The sequence below is a fragment of the Myodes glareolus genome, chromosome 2, assembly GCF_982192425.1.
Source record: "Myodes glareolus chromosome 2, mMyoGla1.1, whole genome shotgun sequence".
Classification (NCBI taxonomy): domain Eukaryota; kingdom Metazoa; phylum Chordata; class Mammalia; order Rodentia; family Cricetidae; genus Myodes; species Myodes glareolus.
In genome coordinates, this window is record NC_142027.1 from 9,919,778 (window position 1) to 9,938,814 (window position 19,037).

Genomic DNA, 19,037 nt, shown 5'->3' on the forward strand with positions numbered 1-19,037 from the left:
CTTAGTCATCTGAACACAGGCCCCCTCCACCTCCCTTTGTCTTCCCTGGACTGTCTCTGTGGCGATAGGAAATGACAGACTCTGGTTTTCTTTTCTTGAAAGCACTCGGTTCGTGGAGTCAAGAGCACGGACTAGGGAAAGTGTGGTGAATTCATGGGTCCCATGCAGTCGGAAGTGACCAGCCTTCCCCTCTTTGTTCTGCCTGCTCTCAGCTCACCACCGCACGGGCAGTTCCCTTAAGAGCAGGAAGACAGTGTTTCTACCTCGAGATAAGTGCTCAATTGGATTTTTTGCTGAAGCAATAGGAAAGAAATGCAATTAGGCTGTGAGCAGCCTTCAGGAGCAGACTGAGACCCTTTTCAACCGGGCTTTGCTGGAAAGAATTTGTCAGGCTCCTGCCTTCCTCTGCAAAGGTGAGACTAATTGAGCCTTAAAGTGCTTGCAGGCAGGACTCAGGCAACAGCTCTCTAAGAATGCCAACTTCAGCTTCCCCAACAGAATTGAGCTGCAATTTGGCAAGATTAAGCAAATAGTGAGTGGCAGTCTTTATTATTATTATTAACTATTAAATAACAATCCAGGGCAGGTATGGTGGTAAAGCTAAGGCATGGGGTTACAATTTCTAGGGAGCCTTGAACCACAAAAAGACACTGCCTCAGAACAATATACAGTGTTTGACTGACAGATGAAAAGGAACAGCTGTCGCACATCTGGATGGAGTACCTTCAGAGGGCTTTCTCCTCCAATACGACAGCTTCACAGTGCAAACACGGACATCCTTTCTTCTAGCCATTGAGACGCAGCCCATAGCTTGTACCTCTCCCGTTTTAGCTACCTTCCCCACCCCTCTCATTTCCCCAACCTCTCTAATAGTCACCCTTCTGTTCCCAGCTTGTCTGAGAGCAACATTTTCTATCTCACACAGGAGTGAGATGTACCTGGTTTATTTCCTAAAACCAGTCAGGATGGCTACCCCGAGTCACAGCCATGTGGCTGGGCTACTAACCCCGCTCACTTTCCTCACTCATTCAGAAGGACATTAGTTCTTCTTTTTCTTTGTTATGTCTCTTTTTCCTTCTTTCAGATACTTGTCAAAGCCTACCTAGCCTTGCTTTCTGAGATATCATGGGCTCTCTGACTCTGTTTTGTACCGAGCGATACCCCAACCTCAGCCTCTGCCGTGTGGTCGCTCACTCACAACATGATTTTCCTGTCTCCATCTTCCTCCTCTGGATAGCAGCTAAGGTTCACAGCTGGTCTGGCATGTGGTTTTTCTTTTCAACTCAATAGAATTGCTTTCAAACTTCAAATAAATTACTAAATAGTTAGAGACCAATGTCTGCAATCAAGCTTACCTTCTGGCTCTGGGTCTTTACATTGCCAGAATATTCTTTCACCTCTGGAAGACGGTGGGTTTCTCTGACCTGTCCCCAGGTTCTTGTAGATTTTCACAATCTTCTCAGGGGACACAGGAAGGGAGGTGACAGCAGCGGTGATGATCTAGAAAACGTTGGTAGTAGCAGCTGCCACAGAATAAGTCATGTGTTGCAAAGCAAACAGAAACCAACACTGCAGGGAGTGTGGCCAGGACAGGAGAAGGGACTTAAGTCCTGAGGCCATGACTCTGTGGGGAGCAGTTTCCAGGAGAGTGAGCCTGTAGCATCTCCATGCTGAGTGAGGCATCAGGGTTAGAAGGTAGGCAGGTGACAGCATACCCAGGAGAGTGCGTGTTGATGTGTGAGTGTCGGTGTGTGAGTCAGTGTGTGAGCGTCAATGTGTGTCAGTGTGTGAGCTCGGTGTGTGAGTGTCGGTGTGTGAGCATTGGCATGTGAGTGTCGGTGTGTGAGCATTGGCATGTGAGTGTCGGTGTGTGAGCTCAGTTTGTGAGCTTGGTGTGTGAGCATCAGTGTGTCGGTATGTGAGCTCAGTGTGTGAGCTTTGGCGTGTGAGCTCGGTGTATGAGCGTCGGTGTGTGAGCGTCTGTGTGTGAGCGTCAGTGTGTGAGCTTTGGTGTGTGAGCATCAGTGTGTCAGTATGTGAGCTCAGTGTGTGAGCGTCTGTGTGTGAGCATCGGTGTGGGGTGCTTTACTGTGGATTTGATGTCTGCCCATACCTCAGCTGATGAGTGGCAGAACTGTCTGTGGCACTTGGGCAGGTGTCTGTGTCTAACTTAACACAGTGGATTGACATCATCCAGTGGAACTATTGTATCTTAAGACAGGGTCTCGTCTATTCCGGGCTGGCTTCCAACTCACTTTGTGATGTGACCTTGAACATCTGACCTTTCTGCCTTCAGCTGAGAGCTGTACACCACTACACTTGCTTTATGTCCTGCTATAGATGGACCTATGATGTCATTCATCCTAGGCCAATACTCTGTCAACAGAACTGCATTCCCAGACCCAACAGTAGAGACTCTTGAAGGGGATTTCCGGAGGGACTGCTCTTTGGAGAAATCCTTGTGAGGAAGTGAGGAGAGCCATTTCTACACAGAGGAGGGCAGGTAGGAACCAAGCACAGCTACCTTTTCCATGGCTGGGAAAGTGGGCTGGTGGGCACCTGTGTCATGCATTATTTCATTGGTGTGTTAGCAACGGCGAGGCTGTCCACATGGCTTCCCAAGGCCTACTTGGTCCTAGGTGTAGACTTCTTGTCCCCAGAGCAGTGGCAAACACTATGACACCCCAAGGTCCCAGCATCCCCTCTAAGAGCACAGGACACTCCAGAAGAGTCACCGCAGGCAGCACGTGTTCTCAAAGTCAGCCTTAACACAAGGTTACCAAGATGGTGGCCTGTGCAAAACTCCCAGCCGAACTTTCTGTGGCCCAACTGCTTGGGAATGGCAGGGACTCCTCTGCTCAGAGACACACACAGTCGTGGAGGGTGGCAGCCCTTGGGCACTCTGAGCTCTCTGGGTGCCCCTCCAGGTGGGAATTTCCTCCATGCCCCTCACAGTCTGGCCCAGCAGCCAGTTCTCATCCAAGCGTGCTTTGGGTTTTACTGCTGGGATTCTTGCCCCAAACACAGTTTCAGCAGGACCCATGAGGCCAGGAGAAGAGGGGGGCCTTCTGCTTTGGAGGCCAAACAATGAAACAAACAAGATTGACCTATGCCTCAGCAGCCTGACGTGCAGGCACCCTGAAGGGTATGGGGAAGAGTGTACATACATGAGTCAGTGTGTATGTGTGTGTGTAAAAGAGAGAATGCACATATTTATATATGTGTGTATGTATGTATCATATATGCATATGCACATATTCATGTGTATATATGTGTGCACATATGTATGCATGTGTGTATTGTGTACTAGGTACGTTGTGTGTATATGTATATGTATGTACGTATGCATGTGTGTACATATGTATGTATATATACTGGGGGAGGCAGATACTCAGGGAAAGACACTCTGGAATTTTCTGTGGCCGTGTCAGTGTGGACACAGCTTTCTCTAACTGGTAAAGGGAACTCCTTCTCCTGCAGTTTTCTCTTTGGCCCCATGAAGAGAGACATCATTTGACAGCACTTATGTTCACAAGCCTGGGAGAGACTTGCTGGGCACAGACCCAGACTAAGAAAGAGGCTACTTTGAGAGCAAGGACGACAGCTCGGGGCTCAAGGAAATGAAGAGACAAGGAGTCTCTTTGGATGCAACAAAACCAACATGGAGAACTTGGGCACCATGGCTGAAGTGTAAGGACCAGAATTTGGATCCCAGGATCCACATACAGTGTTGATGGACGCGGGGCCCACCTGTCCTTCCAACCTCGGAAGGCTGAAATGAGGACTCTCCAGAACAAGCTGGCTAGTAAGACTAGCCTTAATCGATGAGCTCTAGATTTGATTGAGAGACCCTGCCTCACTGAATAAGATGGAAGAGTGACAGAAGATAATTCCTGACATCAGCCTTAAGCCTCCACACGCATGCACACACATGTATGCACACATGTGTGTACTGCACACACACATGCACACGTGCATGCCACACCACATGCAAATGGAAAAAAGAAAAGTTGGGTACTAGACACCATCTCATTGTCTGCTATAACCCAGAGGAAATGTCTCTTAGGTGACATTTAGAATACGTCACTCCACATCCCTCAAGTTCTCTGAGACTCAGGAACCCCAGAGAAATTTAGTTTCCACTCAGACAACATGATGTCTTTCCTGACCTAGCCCTTTCTAGCCATGTGCTATGCCCCCGTGCCTCACCTGCCAGTACTTGCCTGCAGGCTTTGACAAGTTACTGTAGGGTTGAGGGGAGAGGCAGAGCTCACTGTAGTAAGCACACATCCTCGTGTGCTTTCTCTGGCTGTGATACACACTATGACCAAAAGCAGCTTGGGAGGAGGGGGTTTATTGGGTTTGCACAGATGCCCATTACAGCCGCCTATCATTGAGGGAAGTCGGGGCAGATTGGAGAAAAAGTTCTCTTGGCAGCAGAAATGTGGGGTCTCCTGTTCAGAGGGCACCAATTGACAAGGAAGCTGACAGTTGGGACACACGAGCCTGACCCCTTAGTGTAGTTCCTCCTACTAGGTCCTACATGCCCCACAGCTACTGCTGGGACCAAATGTTCAAACACAGCCTACAGCATAACAATTCCCCCACCCCCTTGGAATAACGAAAACTGCCTTTGCCACAGCTCCCCTGCTGTGAGCCTCCTGTCCACTAGGGGCAGCCTTCTAAATCATGCATTACAGATTCTATCCTGCATGCTTCCTAAGCACCGTGATTTCCCTTCACTGGCTCCAGGCACCAGCTCCCAGCAGGTAGTACCCGCGCTTTACAGAGATTTCAAAGTCATCCCCACTTGCTCCCTATCCAGGCTGTTGGTTACTGGATTTTACCACCAGAAGCAACATGGTTTTAAATTTAGACCCGGGAGTCTGCAAACTTTTACTGTATGGAACAAAACCAGGTATGAGCTAAACCTGCCTCTTGCATGCAAGTGTGCAACTCCCAAGCAAGTGTGCAGCCCCCTGAGCTAGTGTGCAGCCCCCAAGCAAGTGTGCAGTCCTTGAGCAAGTATGCAGTCCCCAAGCAAGTGTGCGGCCCCTGAGCAGGTGTGCAGCCCCCGAGCAAGTGTGCAGCCCCCCGAGCAAGTGTGCAGCCCCCAGCAAGTGTGCAGCCCCCAAGCAAGTGTGCAGCCCCTGAGCTAGCATTAGCTTTTATACTGTGAAAATGTCAGCCTTGGGTGCCACTCCTCACTCACCCCCTCCTTTAAATATATGTAGTGTCTCTCACTGGCCCAGAACTTGCCACCATGGCTAGGCTGGGAGTGAGTGGGGGAGGGGCACCAGCCTTTCTTATGAGTGCATGCATTCTGGAGAGCAAATTCAAATCAGAGCTTGCAGGGGAAGCTGCTTGCTCACTGAGCCATTTCCCAAGGCCCCAAGATGGCTGACTTTTTTTTAAGCTGGTGAATCTGGGTGTCCTGACTCACACCTATACTCCTAGTGCTCACTAGATAGGAAGAGCGTGAACTACATGTGGGATCCAGTCTCAAAAAAAAAAAAAAGTGAGCTGTGAGACTATACCAAACACAGTGCACAAGTCCCTGTGTCCCCAGGACAGTGGACGGAAACACCGTGTTTACCTGTCCCATGGGAGCTGACGGAAGCCATCACATGTGGCCTCCTTCAGGTACAGAGGTGGCCAAAATAATCATGGCCTCCAGGGCCTGAGCAGTTTCTCATCTTTCCCTTAAGAGATCCTGTGAGTCTCTGCTCTAAACAAATAACGTTGAGAATTCAAAATCATCTGTGGACCGGGCATGGTGGCACACGACTGTAACATGATTGTCACATGACTGTAAACCAAGTACTCAAGAGGTTGAAGCCATCAGACCTCAGCTCACAAATTCCAAGCCAACAGAGCGATGCTGCCTCAACATATAAAATAAATTAGTTAGCTAATCCATTAATTACTAAATACCTGGTGAGCTCTTGTTTTCTGTCCTATGGGTATAATTAAAGTGTTGTTGGTCCTTTCCTTCCACACTGTAGGTTCTGGGGATTGAACTCAGGTCGTTCAGGCTTGGTGGCAGTCACCTTTTACTCCCTGAGCCCTCTCACCACTTCCCATCACTGTAATGACTATCTGTGGGTCCCCTGTGTGCTCAACTCACCCGTGTACCGTCTCATGGACATGCATGAACCAGCACCTGCGTCAATGTGAATATCAATTTCATAGAGAATTATCAATGAGACATGCATTCAAACAAGTACAAGACACCAAGTCTTCTTCCTCCTCATTTATTCCGGGGTGTGCTGTAAACAGAGAGACGTCCCTTTGGCAGCTTTCCGGTTTCACCCTTCTCGGATGACATGACAGATTCTCCTTCATAGAAGGTACAAGAGGGGGTGGGGAGACAGGGCATTCTGGATCCTTCCCTCTTCAGGAAGTGTGATCTCATCCAGATGTGTCTGGTTTTCAGTAGAAGTGACCCATGTTCCTCGGGATTGAGGAGTCCAAGCCGCTGTTCAGCCATATTTCTTGAATGATTTGCTCCCTGCGCTCAATCCTTTCTGCCAGCTCAGCGGCCTCTATGGAGCTGTAGGCTGGATATGAAGTCCTACAAAACCTGGGCAGTTCCACAGGAAACTCCGAGTCCGAGGACTCCTCTTCTTCTGCCTCCTCCCGGCTGTCCTCCTCAGCCTTGTCACTCGCTAGCACCAGATGCTCCCGTCCCTGTCCCAGCTCCTGGAAGTCCTTGGCACAGGACACTCTGATGACCAGGGCACACAGCGTGAGGACCAGGCCGACGCAGACACTAGACACAAACAGCAGGGCAGCTCTCTCCGGGTGGGCTGTGGGAAGAACAGAGTGAGTGAGGGTCTGAAAGGGTTAATTTTGGATTTGCCATCCATCCTATCAGAGAAGCAAACAGGGTCATGTGGCAAAGTGGGGCAGACTCGGAGTTCTTCCCAAAAGGACACTACTATCAGGGAACAAACATTCAAATATGACCTTGTGGGGGACATGTCAGATTCTAATCATAGCAAGCAGCCACCGACAATATGTAAAGCACAGGGCCTGAATGGGTCCCAGTAAAACTTTATCGGTTTGATCTGGGAGCCCTTGATTGAACACTTTTATAAATGCTCAAGCTGAGGCCCAGAGGGAAGGCCGCAAAGGCCAGCAGCCTCTTCAGGCAGAACCAGGACTGAATCCTGGGACTCCTGGAATGGGCTTTGGTGTCCCCAGAATTTTCTCAGTACCTCTCAGCTGCCCAGAACCCTATCCAGGCACACCGCCATTCCTTTTATTGTGGGAAAAACAATGAAGACGGTTGTCTTCCCAGCTGCTGTCCTTCCCCAGGGGTCTGGACTGGAGTCTCTCAATTCCAGGGCGCTAGAGTCCCTGGCAGTGAGGGATCGCACAGTTGAGATGGAACCAGGACACTTTATCTTCCCGAAAGTGATACCTCCCCGGCCGGCTCCCTTCCCGCGGCCCAAACCGTCCCGAGAGTAACTCACTCATCTTTGCCACACTTTGTGACCCTACCCCTGCCTGGCATCTGCCCACTCTCTTTAAGACCCAGATGTCTGAAATAGCATTGATTTTGGCTGAAGAAGGGACAATAGATCACATCTGCCATGCTATCAGTACAGTGTGAAGAGTCAAAGTATACAAAGGATTCAGTCTCGCAGAGACACATGTCCTTTGAAACAGAGAGAAGGGCCACTTTCACCTCTGGGAGTGGTGGCAGATGGCCTATCTGGAGGTGCTGACTCTCAGAACGAAGTCACTCAGCATAAAGGATACCAAGACCAGGGCATCAGGTCGGACCTTCCCTCTAGCTTCCGCACAGATCAAAGCCGGCTCCACCTCCCCAAACGTCACACTTGCCTCCTGACGCTGTTCAGATGCTGCTTGAGTGCCCCTCACAATTTATGTGTTGGAATTGATACCTCAAGCGAGGGTTTAAGAGGGAAGAGCCGTAATTCACTTCCTAGCTACTCATGGATGGGTCAGAGCCAGCTCCAGGCAGAAACTCACTCCTACTTCAAGTTTCTGAGGACCAAAGGTCACTCACAGACCACGCCTCCTTAGCCAAGCAAAAGTGCCACGGTCTGTCAACCATAGACTCAGGTTAGCGTCTCGCTCTGCCACAAACTTGATCTGTTACTCTACATTTATTTAAGGATTTTTTATTCCACACTGAAGTCTGAACTTTGGGACACCACACTTGTGGGGCTGGAGCTGGTGCTGGAGCGCTGAGTCATACCCTGGCACCGTTTTTAAGGGATTGAGATTAATCAGATTGAGTGAGTGAGTCCTTGGGGCCCATCAATCACACACTACCACAAAATCAGGGTCTCTCCCCCTCCTTCCTCTCCAAGTGGCAGGGTCTGGGTTCTACTCCTGGAATTCAGGGGTTCCTCTTGCCACAGGACTCTGTGGGGGTCTGTGGCCGAGGCTGGGGAGGATGAGAAGCTCTCAGCAGTCCCAATGGGAATAAAACTTCCTCTCCATATGGAGTGACGGCCACACAGTCACCAGACTGTAGGCAGATGGCACCCTAGAGATGAGCTGGCCTAACCCCTGATGTAGCCTAGAACTTTCCAAAGCCACCACTGACTGGGACCTGGGCTTAGGCCAGGGTTCTGCCCACTGCCCAGGACTTTACACAGAAAGCATTTCCTCCATTTTCTAGAACCAATGGACCCTCTTCTATCATCTCTTGATAGAATGAGATGAACAGATAGAATCTGTAGATGAGGCTGTCTTTCTGTTGTGGTTGAACAGAACCTTCAGAGTGTTTCTGTTGTATTCTAAATTTAGCCCCAGTCCATCTCAGGCTAGAGGGAATGACCCCAGGAGTTTCAGAATGGGTGCCAGGGGCCTTTAGGCCCCATTTGTTCTTTAGATACTGGTCTGGGGTCAACACAAACTCCAGCTCAAATTTAGTCACACCCAGATAAGCCAGCAGAGGCCTCCATCTAGGGTCCCTCTCTTGTGGGACTCGGCTGGAGTCCTCCAGGAGGAAGAAGCACACAGTGTTTGGGGACAGGTCTGACAGCACTCAGGGATGTGACGGGGCTGCCTGTCAGGGCTGGAGACCCGGGGACACTTTAGAGCCCACACCCACGTGACTGCCCTGTGCCGCTCTCTGTTTGTCTGCCCTGAGGGAGTCGTGCAGCTGACTTGGGATGTGTGATGAAACCTCTCCTCCTTCATACAGCTCCTCCGATGTCCTAGAATTCTGTTCTGAGAACTGACGAGGTTGCCTTGGCTGTGCTCCCAGATCCCAAAGACACCCCCAAAGTTCTCATTAGGCTTGCCTGAGGCTGAACACACATGTACACACACCACAACCCTGAACAGTAGGGACAGTGGCTGAATATTGAGTCATGACAGGCAGGCCTGTAGGCACAGATGAGGTAAATACACAAATCCAGATGCCAATAAGACACTAATTTGGTGTTCTGGGAGGGGTCATTTATTTATTTCGAGAGCTGACTAAATAAGTCCCTCACAGGGTGCAGGGCTTCTGCTGAAGTGTCTAATGAACTATATTCCTCAGAATATACACGTACATACATAAACACATGCACACACACTACCATCCCCCACCCGAAGTTCCCCATATCATAAACAAGTGCCACCAGCCTTACCTACACTCACACAAGCAGTATACACCATACATGTACCCCACCCTACCACACACCACAAACGCAATACACAAATGTCCATACACCACATATATACCATACACACCACCCATCACACTCACCACATCTACCAAACATACCACAAGTACACATAGATTACACCTATCACACACTCGCACATGCACACACTGCACACACTCACATACATGTGTGCACATGCACACACACTTCCCCTTTCTATGAGAAATGTCCTTGCAGATCACATGAATGGCCAGAGGGAACATTATTTAGCAGAGACCCTTGAACACTCTTGTGTCCCTTCCATCAACCTCCAAGTTTCCCTGCGCAGGTCAAGCCCCTCGGTTTTGGCAGCCTGTCTGCTTGTTCATCTACTTCACTGCATTAACATGGCAAAGCTACTTGGTGGCCTGACTTTCCCTCAGTTTACAGGGATATTCCCTGCTCAAGCCCTTGGCTCCCCAGCTGCTCTATCCAGTGGCCTCACTATTGAGGAATGTGTCCTATCAAATAAGAGCCTGTGTCCAGCCTTTGGACCCTAGCCCCGAAGCAACCTGCCTTGGCTGTGACTTGCTAAGATGAACATAATAAAACATCTCTCAAGAAAGTTAAACAACATCCCATCCGGTCCTCACATTCCCAGGACGGAGCATTATTCTGGGTTGTAGACAGCTAACGAGATGGCTCTGGATAAAGGCTTTTGCCACGTAAGGCTGACAAGCTGACTTTGATGATCCCCAAACAGCGGTAGGAGAAAACCGACTGCACAGAATTGTCCTCTGACATTCATATTCATGCCATGGCATGCGTGCACCACAGACACAGTTTACATGTGTGTGTGTGTCTGTGTGAATGGACACCCACAGAGACCAAAGAACGGTGTCCGGTTCCCTGAACTAGAATTACAGGCAGTGGTAAGTCTCCTGACATGGATGTTGGGAACTGAACTTGGATCCTCTGCAAGAGCAGCAAATACTCTTAACCACTGAGCCATCTTTTCAGATCTATTGAAAAAAGTTGTAAATTATTAGATGATAAAAGTATAAGACAGACATAATACCAACTTGGGATTTATGATTCAGCCATTTGTGAGCTACTCACCATGCCCTGGTGTACCCCAGAACTGTCTAGATACGGAGATACGACAGAGATAAACTAGATGACAGCCGTCTGTCCTTAGGTAGCGTAGACAGGCAAACACACCATCCAGAGGATGGTGGAGCACATGAAAGGACAGAGAAAAGGATATTTACATCGCGCTGGGTAAGAGATTCCAAAGCCTGAAGACAGAGTTCTTTGCAGAAGCTGATTGACAGCCTTGCCCCTCATCCAGCATGAAGCAGGACCCAGCCGCTGTCCATGGTGCCCTTGGAAAATGGTTCAACTACTCTGACCCTTTGCTCCTTTACGTGCAGAATTCAGGATCAGAGCCCCACTCCTAAGTGTTGCTGCTCTGGACTGATTATGTTCCCCAAATGCATGCTAATGCCCTAACCCCTAGTATGACTTTGCAGACAGAACTTTCTGGAGCTCATTAAGGTTAGCAGAGTTCACCAGCAGGTCCTCATCTGATAATCGGACTAGTGGGTTTAGAAAAGTTCACACTGGCCTCTTCCCACCCCCACTACCCCAACACACACACACACACACACACACACACACACACACACACACGCACGCACGCACGCACACAGGAGGCCACAGCCAGCAGGTGGCTGTCTACACGCCAGAAAGAGGCCCTCGATCATGGGCTTCCTTCCAGCCTCCCTCCAGAATTGTCCGACAATAGAAGTTGTTCCTTAAGCTACAGTCCACAGTGTTTTGCTGTGGTGGCTAAGAAGACCAAGGTGTCTGAGGGAGGATGGCATCCAGCAGCAGCCCAGCCCAGCATGGCTACGCCGCAGCCAACAGCATCCCTGCTTCTCTTCATCCTCTTCCTCCGCCTGAAGGGACTTTGAAACTGTAAACATACTTTCAAAAACCAGACGGTCACATTTGGCTTTGACAGTCATCGGGAGCAGAAAGAATGGACAAGGGAGAGAAGTGTAAGGGACAAAAAAGGCAAATAACCATGCAGGATAAGGCACGCTCACGGGAGGAGCGCTGAGTGGGAAAATGATGCAGGGACGGGGTGCTGGGCTAGGCTCTCTAGCTCCTGTGTTGAGATGTTTCTCTAAGCCTTGATTTCCCTCGGAGGAAGCTCTACCCCATATAAGCCCAGCTCCATCAGGCTTAAATAGCGACATTCACGCATCCTGATACTGGGCATTTTACGGAAGATCTTGGAGTTTCTGGCCTCTATACAGTTTTGATTAATGTTCCCCTGAGACCTAGAGTTTGGTTCTCATGGTGGCCTTGGGGGGTGCTGTGGACTTTTAAGGGGTGGGATCAATGGGAAGCCTTTAGGTCACTAGGCACGTACCATCAAGGGGATTGTAGGATCCTGCTCTATTCCTTTCTCTCCTTCTCCTCTAGTTCAAAATGTGATCGCTCATGATGCCCCACCCTCACCACAGCCCAAACCGATGGAGCCACTGAATCTTAAACTTGACCTCAGAACCATGAGTCAGAATGCACCTGTTTTTACTCGAGGAGTCCTGGGTCTTGTATTAAGGAATGTGGCTGGATGACGGCGCTTTCCTTGAGCAGGAAGCCAGCGCTGAAACTTGCAGACAACATTCCAAGGTACAATCTGTCCTAGGTCATGCGGGAAAGGAGCAAGGAGTGCGCATTCCTCCTCAGAGAGCACTGCACATGGCCAGGCCTGGAGCAAGCCGTCAGCCCTGGGGAGACTAACCAGGAAACCTTGGCAACCACAGTCATTCTCCAGCCTCCCGTGGCAGGACCAGTTGTGCTTCTTATGTGGTCTGCCTTGTTTTTCTTCCAGCTGTGAGTAGAATTCAATAATCCTAATTCTTAGATCTGGGGAATGCATTTCTATCTTTCAAGGGGGGGGGGATTCCTTTGGAGACCAAACCCTTAGCAACTCAGTTTTATTCTTGCAGATTCCTTGGTTTTATGGCTGCAGCTGTATTTGCATCCCGGCCCTGTGCTTCATAATACTGCCGGGACACCCTAAAAACCGCTTTTCCCTCGTTATCAGAGTATCTGTCAGTGAGGCAGCGAGTAAACCCTTCTTCACCCCAAGAACCTCCCACTTGTTTACCTACCTCGAATGTAAGCAAATGCAGCCAGAGAGTTGCTGACAATAACACCATCTTTCCGCACAACCCTCGATCCACTTGGGTCGAATTTTATACCTACAACATGCAAAGGCCGTTGGTCAGAGGACTATGGGGTGTACCTGTCCTGAAAGCCCTGTTGACCTTCCCCTGGGCCTGCCACAAGAGTTAAAAGTCACAGATATCAAACCACTGGGCTTCTGACTAAACCGTGGAAAACTCAACACTGAGTGTGGAGGCCTAAATGCGAAATGTCCCTGTGAGCTCACATGCTAGAAGGCTTGGTCCCCAGCTGGCAGAGCTGTTTGGGAGCCTGTGGAACCTTTAGAAGGTGGATCCTCACTGAAGGAAGTGGGTCATGGAGGTGGGCTTTGCAGTTTATAACCTGACCCGGCTTTCAGCTGTCCTCTGGGTCTTGACTGTCTCACTATCCTGATGCCATGATGGACCACCTCCTTTCCTAAACCAGGAGCCAAAATCAAGCATTGCTTTTCTCGGGTGTTTTGTCCCAGTCACAAGACGAGCAGCTCATGTAGAAGCCATCTTTGAAAATGTCAAATATTAGGGAAAGGGATCCAAAGCATTTCAAAGTGTTGGTTCCAACTTCAGGTGTAGCTCATGCACCCGGCTCCAGAACAGAACGTGCTAGTCCATGTCAAAGGCAGTGGCATCCATCATGCTTCTAGGAGGCTGGGTAAATAATGTCTCATCTTACCCAGGAACAGTGTCTGCTCTGTGCACTACAGATACACAGCAAACCTTGGGTTGTGGAGGGAGGCATGGGAGGATTGTTTGTTTGATATCTCTCTCTCTCTCTCTCTCTCTCTCTCTCACACACACACACACACACACACACACACATATGTGTGTGTGTGGCTGGTCTGCTTTTGGATGCAAGGGCACTGCCTGGATGAACACTAAGCAGGTGCCAATGGGCCAGTACTGGAGCTCAGGGAGCCCTGGGAGGATCACACAGGGCAGATGTCACTAAGAAAGATGTAGATCTGGGAGCTGCACTGAAGGACAGGGATCCTTTAGGATCAGGTGGGAGCCCAGTGAGGGAAGGAGGAAGCTGAACTACGGAGCCTGGTAGACAGGGTGGTGTGAGTCAGAGTGTGGAGAATGCTCTGGGCTAAGGGTGGCTTCTGTGTCTTGGCATTGTGTTTCTTATAGTGGGAAGGACACATGGAACAAAGCACAGAGCCAGCCCTCTGTGTCAGAGATGCCCACGCCTGCGAATTCAACCGCAGACAGAGAAAAAAGACGCTCAGAAGAAATCTGAACATGTACAGGTTTCTTTCTTTTCATCATTTCTTAAACAAAACAGCACGGCATGGCATTAACAATGTGACAAGGATTGCAAGCAATCTGTGTACAGCAGGGTTGTGTGGACTCTGTGTAAATACTGCCCTGTTTTATTTAAGGGACTTGAGCACCTTGCTGGTTTGAGCATGTATGGAAAGTTCTAGAATCGTTCCCTAAGACACTTTTATGAAAGTAAAGTAAACCTATACTTCACTTTCCTAACTGGGTGCAGGCATAACAAGTGAAATAAAATAACACAAGACAAAACCTTTGCAACCCAAAGTTAGCATCTTATGCATTCTGTGGGAACTCCGCAGTTTTTGTGAAGAACTCAACAGGCTAAATTTGTCTGTATGTCATTTAAAAAAAAAATCATAGGAATTCAAGGCCAGCCTGGTCTGCAGAGCGAGCTCTAGGACAGCCAAGGCTACCCAGAGAAATCCTGTCTCAAAAAACAAAAACCAAACAAATACAGGCTGGCAGTGATGTTCGGTGGGTTTAGCCGATGGTGTGAGCTCACTCCCAGGACTCACAGAGTGGAAGGAGAGAACTGACTTCTGTAAGTTGGCCTCTGACTTTCACACCCACACACATCCATACCCACTTACACACACACATGAATCAATAAATGTTAAAAAATAAAATCAAGATATCTATGTCCCTATTTATATGGGTTAGGTGGGGAGCAAAGGGGAGAGCGACCTTTAAGGACTGGCAAGGTCAACTGGCTCTGGGTCCCAGCTTTTCAACAAGCTCCTTGGATCACCAGGAACCCAAGTTGTTTCTGAGAATATCTGTTCTTCAAAGTGATTTTATTATTATTTCCTTTTAGGAAGAAAAGGAGGAATGGAAGAGAATGTGGTAAACTTATTTTACTTTGATTTTAATTCTTTTTTGAAGTCAGACACTGCCGTATGTGAGTGCCAGCCATGCCCTGTTGTTACCACCAGAGCAGCCCAACCCCTCGGGCCTTTCCCTCCAGCCCCATGTGCCTGACTGCACTCACGGGCTGTTCAACTTCACTTAAGAGAACATACTATGAGTAAGCTATAAAAATTACCGTATTCATCATCTTTCTTCAGAGAAGGGTTTGGATTAGCAACAGCTGGGTCGACCGCTGTGAGAATGTTCTTGGGAACTGAAAGTCAAAAAGAAGTATTTGAAATACACGGTATATTAAAAACACTTTTGCATTTAATAGATATTCAAGGTACAATGTAGATAAAGATTTGCAAGATACTTTTCAGGTCACTTATTGCCTCTCTCTGTCTCTCTCTCTCTCTCTCTCTCTCTCTCTCTCACACACACACACACACACACAGTGACACAATTGGCACATACGAGGTCATCAAATGCCCGAGACAGGTGAAATCTTCGGCCTATCTCTGCAGCATTTTTCTAAGGAGCTGACATTGTGGAGGTGAACAGTGTATCTGATGCTGCAGAGGGCCCGAGTTTGTTCCCAGCACCACGCTGGTGGCTTAGCACTGCCTGTAAGTCCAGCTCCAGGGACCCACCTCCCTGTTCTGGCCTCTGCAGGGGACCTCTGCACAAACGCATGCACATGGATATTTAATATAAAACAGCTATTTTCTCTTAAAAGTTCCCGAAGCTAGGAAAGCTGAGGCAGCAGAGTTTCAAGTTTGACGCTGGCTTGGGCTACACACCAAGACCCCATCTCAAATAAAACCAATGAGGGAAATAAACAAACTATGGTACACTCATCTAATGGAAAAATGCTAGCAATAAAGGGAGCACAGGAATGAATCTCCGTGGGAGAAGCCAGGCACCAAAACCACCTATTGCATAATTCCATTTCTGTGAGCTTGCCGAGAGAAGCTCAGTCTAGGGACAGAAGTTGATTAGGACTCCAAAAGGTGGACAGGGTGCAGAGCATGGGACACTTCGGGAGAGGGGCATGAAATCGGAGAGAGTTACCCAGCTTTAAGTGAAGTCCACCAAGGTGTCTCATGGTGGGTGGACGCCAGGCTGGAAGAATGCCTCAGAAAGCTGTTAATGGAGACGAACATATCTGAGAGACAGGAAAGCAAACTGACTAGTCAGGACCCCCTACCCCGCTCCTCCCCCGCCTTTTCTCTGAACTTTCTCCTCATTTCTTCATAAACCAAGAGGAGCCAAGCAATCTGGGCTCACATGGTACACTAGACATAAGAAAGGATGTTTCGTGGGAGATGGATCAGCAAGGTCATCCTTGGCTATGTAGGGGGCTCATTCAGGACTAGCCTGGGCTACCTGAGATTCGGGGGGGGGGAGAGAGAGACAGAGAGACAGAGAGAGAGAGACAGAGAGAGAGAGAGAGAGAGAGAGAGAGAGAGAGAGAGAGAGAGAGAGAGAGTTGTGAAGGAGAAACACACTGCTGCCAACTGGGAGAAGGGAGCGGATACCAAGTATTCTAGCTGCAGAAAATCGCTTATTTTCATTTTTGCCTCAGCCCAGATGATATCTAGCGGCAACAGGAAGGAGAAGTGAAGCCAACACAAACCAGGCGAGATCTGCAGCATTACTTTCGCGGAGACCTTGAAAGTCATCTCCAGCTACAAGAAAACCCCACTTCCTTCTCTGAGTGCTTAACTAAATTCTTCTGGAGACATCCAGGACCAGCAAGCAGAGAACAGCCCTAAGCTGCGAACCTCCCAACCCAGGAGACCCTGGCACCTTTATGCCTGTCAAGGATGAGGTGGCTTCCCGGGGAGCCACAGCGAAGGTGCTGTGAGAGACCCTCTCGGCAGGCTGCAGGACACAGCACTGACCCCAGGAACACAGCAGCACCGGGAAAAATGCTTTCTACCTCAATTACCTCTTGCTCATCTCTGAGTCTCAAGAATACTCTCTCTGATCCCCTGGCAGCAGTAAAACCCTGGGTGTGTTGTCTTTCCCTGCCAGACGTGGCATTTCTTTCTCAGGTCTGTCTCCTGGCTCTGTCTAAAATGTGATCAGACAAGGCTCCCAGCTCTCTGCAAATGGCAGAGGCTGTAGAGATTCAGAACCGCAGGGAGAAGCTTGAAGGAGAAGCACGTTCTCGGATGAGCTTTGTCAACAACCCAGCAGATCATGCAGCTATGAAACACAGGTCACCGCAGGAAGCCTGCTTGTTTACTGTGTGATCATGGCACATGTCCGTAATTCTAGTCATGTTACACGCCTGTAATTCTAGTGCCTGGGAGACAGGAGGGTGTGAAATTCACAGTTGTCTTTGACTATATAGTAACTTTAAGACTGCCCTGGATGACATGAGACCCTGTTTTTAAAAAGGTTCTTCAGACTGGTTCAGAATGGATTACAACAATGCCGGTATGCTTAAACTGCCTATGACGGCGGTTACATAATTTTGTGGATATTCTAAAAACCATAGACTGTTTGTTCGACCAGGCACATTCTGCAATTCTATCTCAATAAAGCTGTTTCAATAACCAAAGCCTAATGAACGACATTCTTCAGGGGAGGCATCAAGTTCTTCGTTGTTGGGCTTCCCCATTTCCCTTCTCTTCCATGCTCATTTCAGAAGAACAACCAGTATGTCAAGATTATAGACCGGACCACCACAGTATCCTGAAAACCGCTGCTGACTTTCTTTGGAGTGGTTTCCTGAAGACGGAATCCGAGTAGAGCATGGGTTTCACTTCCTTCTAAAGACACTGGACCAGCAAAGGGGCTGCTGCAACACACGGGGGAGCCTGTGCTGTACTGCATCCATGCTGAGGGCATGCAGCTAACACAGCTGCTGGCAGCACAGTGGGCTGTGTCAGGTAAGGCCTCCCAAAGGTACAGGAAGCCTAAGGAGGAGCCAGGTTCACACGGCATCAGTACACTTCAGGGCTCCCTAAGAACCAAGATAGAAATCGTTCGTTCTCAGTGACCTCAACTCTGTCCCCAGTTGCGTATTCTATCCCTACTCGTCCCATCCACGGCCAATCTGATTACCTGATGTGCTCCCAAAACAATTTCTGACCAAAGAAATCCCTATGGCTTATCTGATGTGAGTGCCATAAACAAGGATAACTGAGAGAAAAGGTCTGGGGTGTTGTGAGGTGAGCAGCGGTAACCAGCTGAGCTCTTTCTGTCAGCAGCCAAGTGGGCGGCACCCTTTATGGCAAGCGCCAGTGTGAATGGACCCGAAAAGTGTCCCTTCCTTTGATTTCAACTAAAAGCATGCTGGGAAAGAGATGTTATGTACAACCCAAAGCATTCCTGTCTGTCATGACCATCATTGCTGTTGCTTTGAGATAGGAACTTCTTCGTAGCCCCGGCCAGGTCTTGAATTCCCAGCACTCCTTCTGCCCTCAGCCTCCTGAAGGCTGGGGTTGCAGGTGTGCTCTGTTCCGCACACGCCCTGTTTGTCACCTTTACAATAGGAACTCCAGAGGAGTCTCTGTCCATCATTTTCACCTTTTAATGTCTATGCTATGATGCTGGGCTAACCCTAGGAATGTTTTAGCCATCTTTCCTGCTCACCCTATGAACTCAAACTGAGCATGCTCAGTATGGTAGATCACCCCCAAGGTGCTCTCCTAGCCATATAAGCTTGAAAGACTCTAGTGCACACCCCTTACTTGCTGCAGCTAATAAAACTCTCTCCGTTCTTCCCTCTTTTGCTTGTGCTTATTGGCCATGCATGGCCCACTATGTGCAACTAAAGTGTCACACACACTGCTGTTTGGATGTGGCTCCCATCTCCCGACAGGTGTGTGTTCATGGAGCTGGCTGAGAGATTTTTCTTACCACAGGCATAGGCGACAGTGAGGTATTTTTTCACTCCTGGAAGACAGGGGCTTCCGAAGTGGTAGTTATCAACCAGGACCTTGCACCTCTGCTTCCCATAGCACCTCCTGGACAGGACTTGTAACGCTGTGTAAGACAGGCAGTCTGAAAGGGAAGGGGCGGTGAGAGTGTCAGG

The 19,037-nt window shown here is 49.1% G+C and overlaps 1 protein-coding gene across 7 annotated transcripts in view; it reads right to left on the reverse strand.

Moving 5' to 3' along the window:
• Window positions 1-6,238: 6,238 nt before the first annotated feature.
• Window positions 6,239-19,037, reverse strand: part of Eva1c (eva-1 homolog C) — a 77,569-nt gene continuing 64,770 nt past the window's right edge. For 5 of the 7 annotated variants that reach the window (XM_085685749.2, XM_048422411.3, XM_048422410.3 and 2 more), the window contains 4 exons: window positions 18,863-19,006; window positions 15,183-15,260; window positions 12,806-12,895; window positions 6,239-6,809 (listed from right to left, as the gene is read on the reverse strand). In XM_085685749.2, coding sequence (XP_085541875.1) covers window positions 6,433-6,809; window positions 12,806-12,895; window positions 15,183-15,260; window positions 18,863-19,006 — 689 coding nt within the window. In that variant the 3' untranslated portion in view covers window positions 6,239-6,432. The remainder of the gene's footprint in view (window positions 6,810-12,805; window positions 12,896-15,182; window positions 15,261-18,862; window positions 19,007-19,037) is intronic. The other 2 variants (XM_085685748.2, XM_085685750.2) reach the window with 1 other exon arrangement.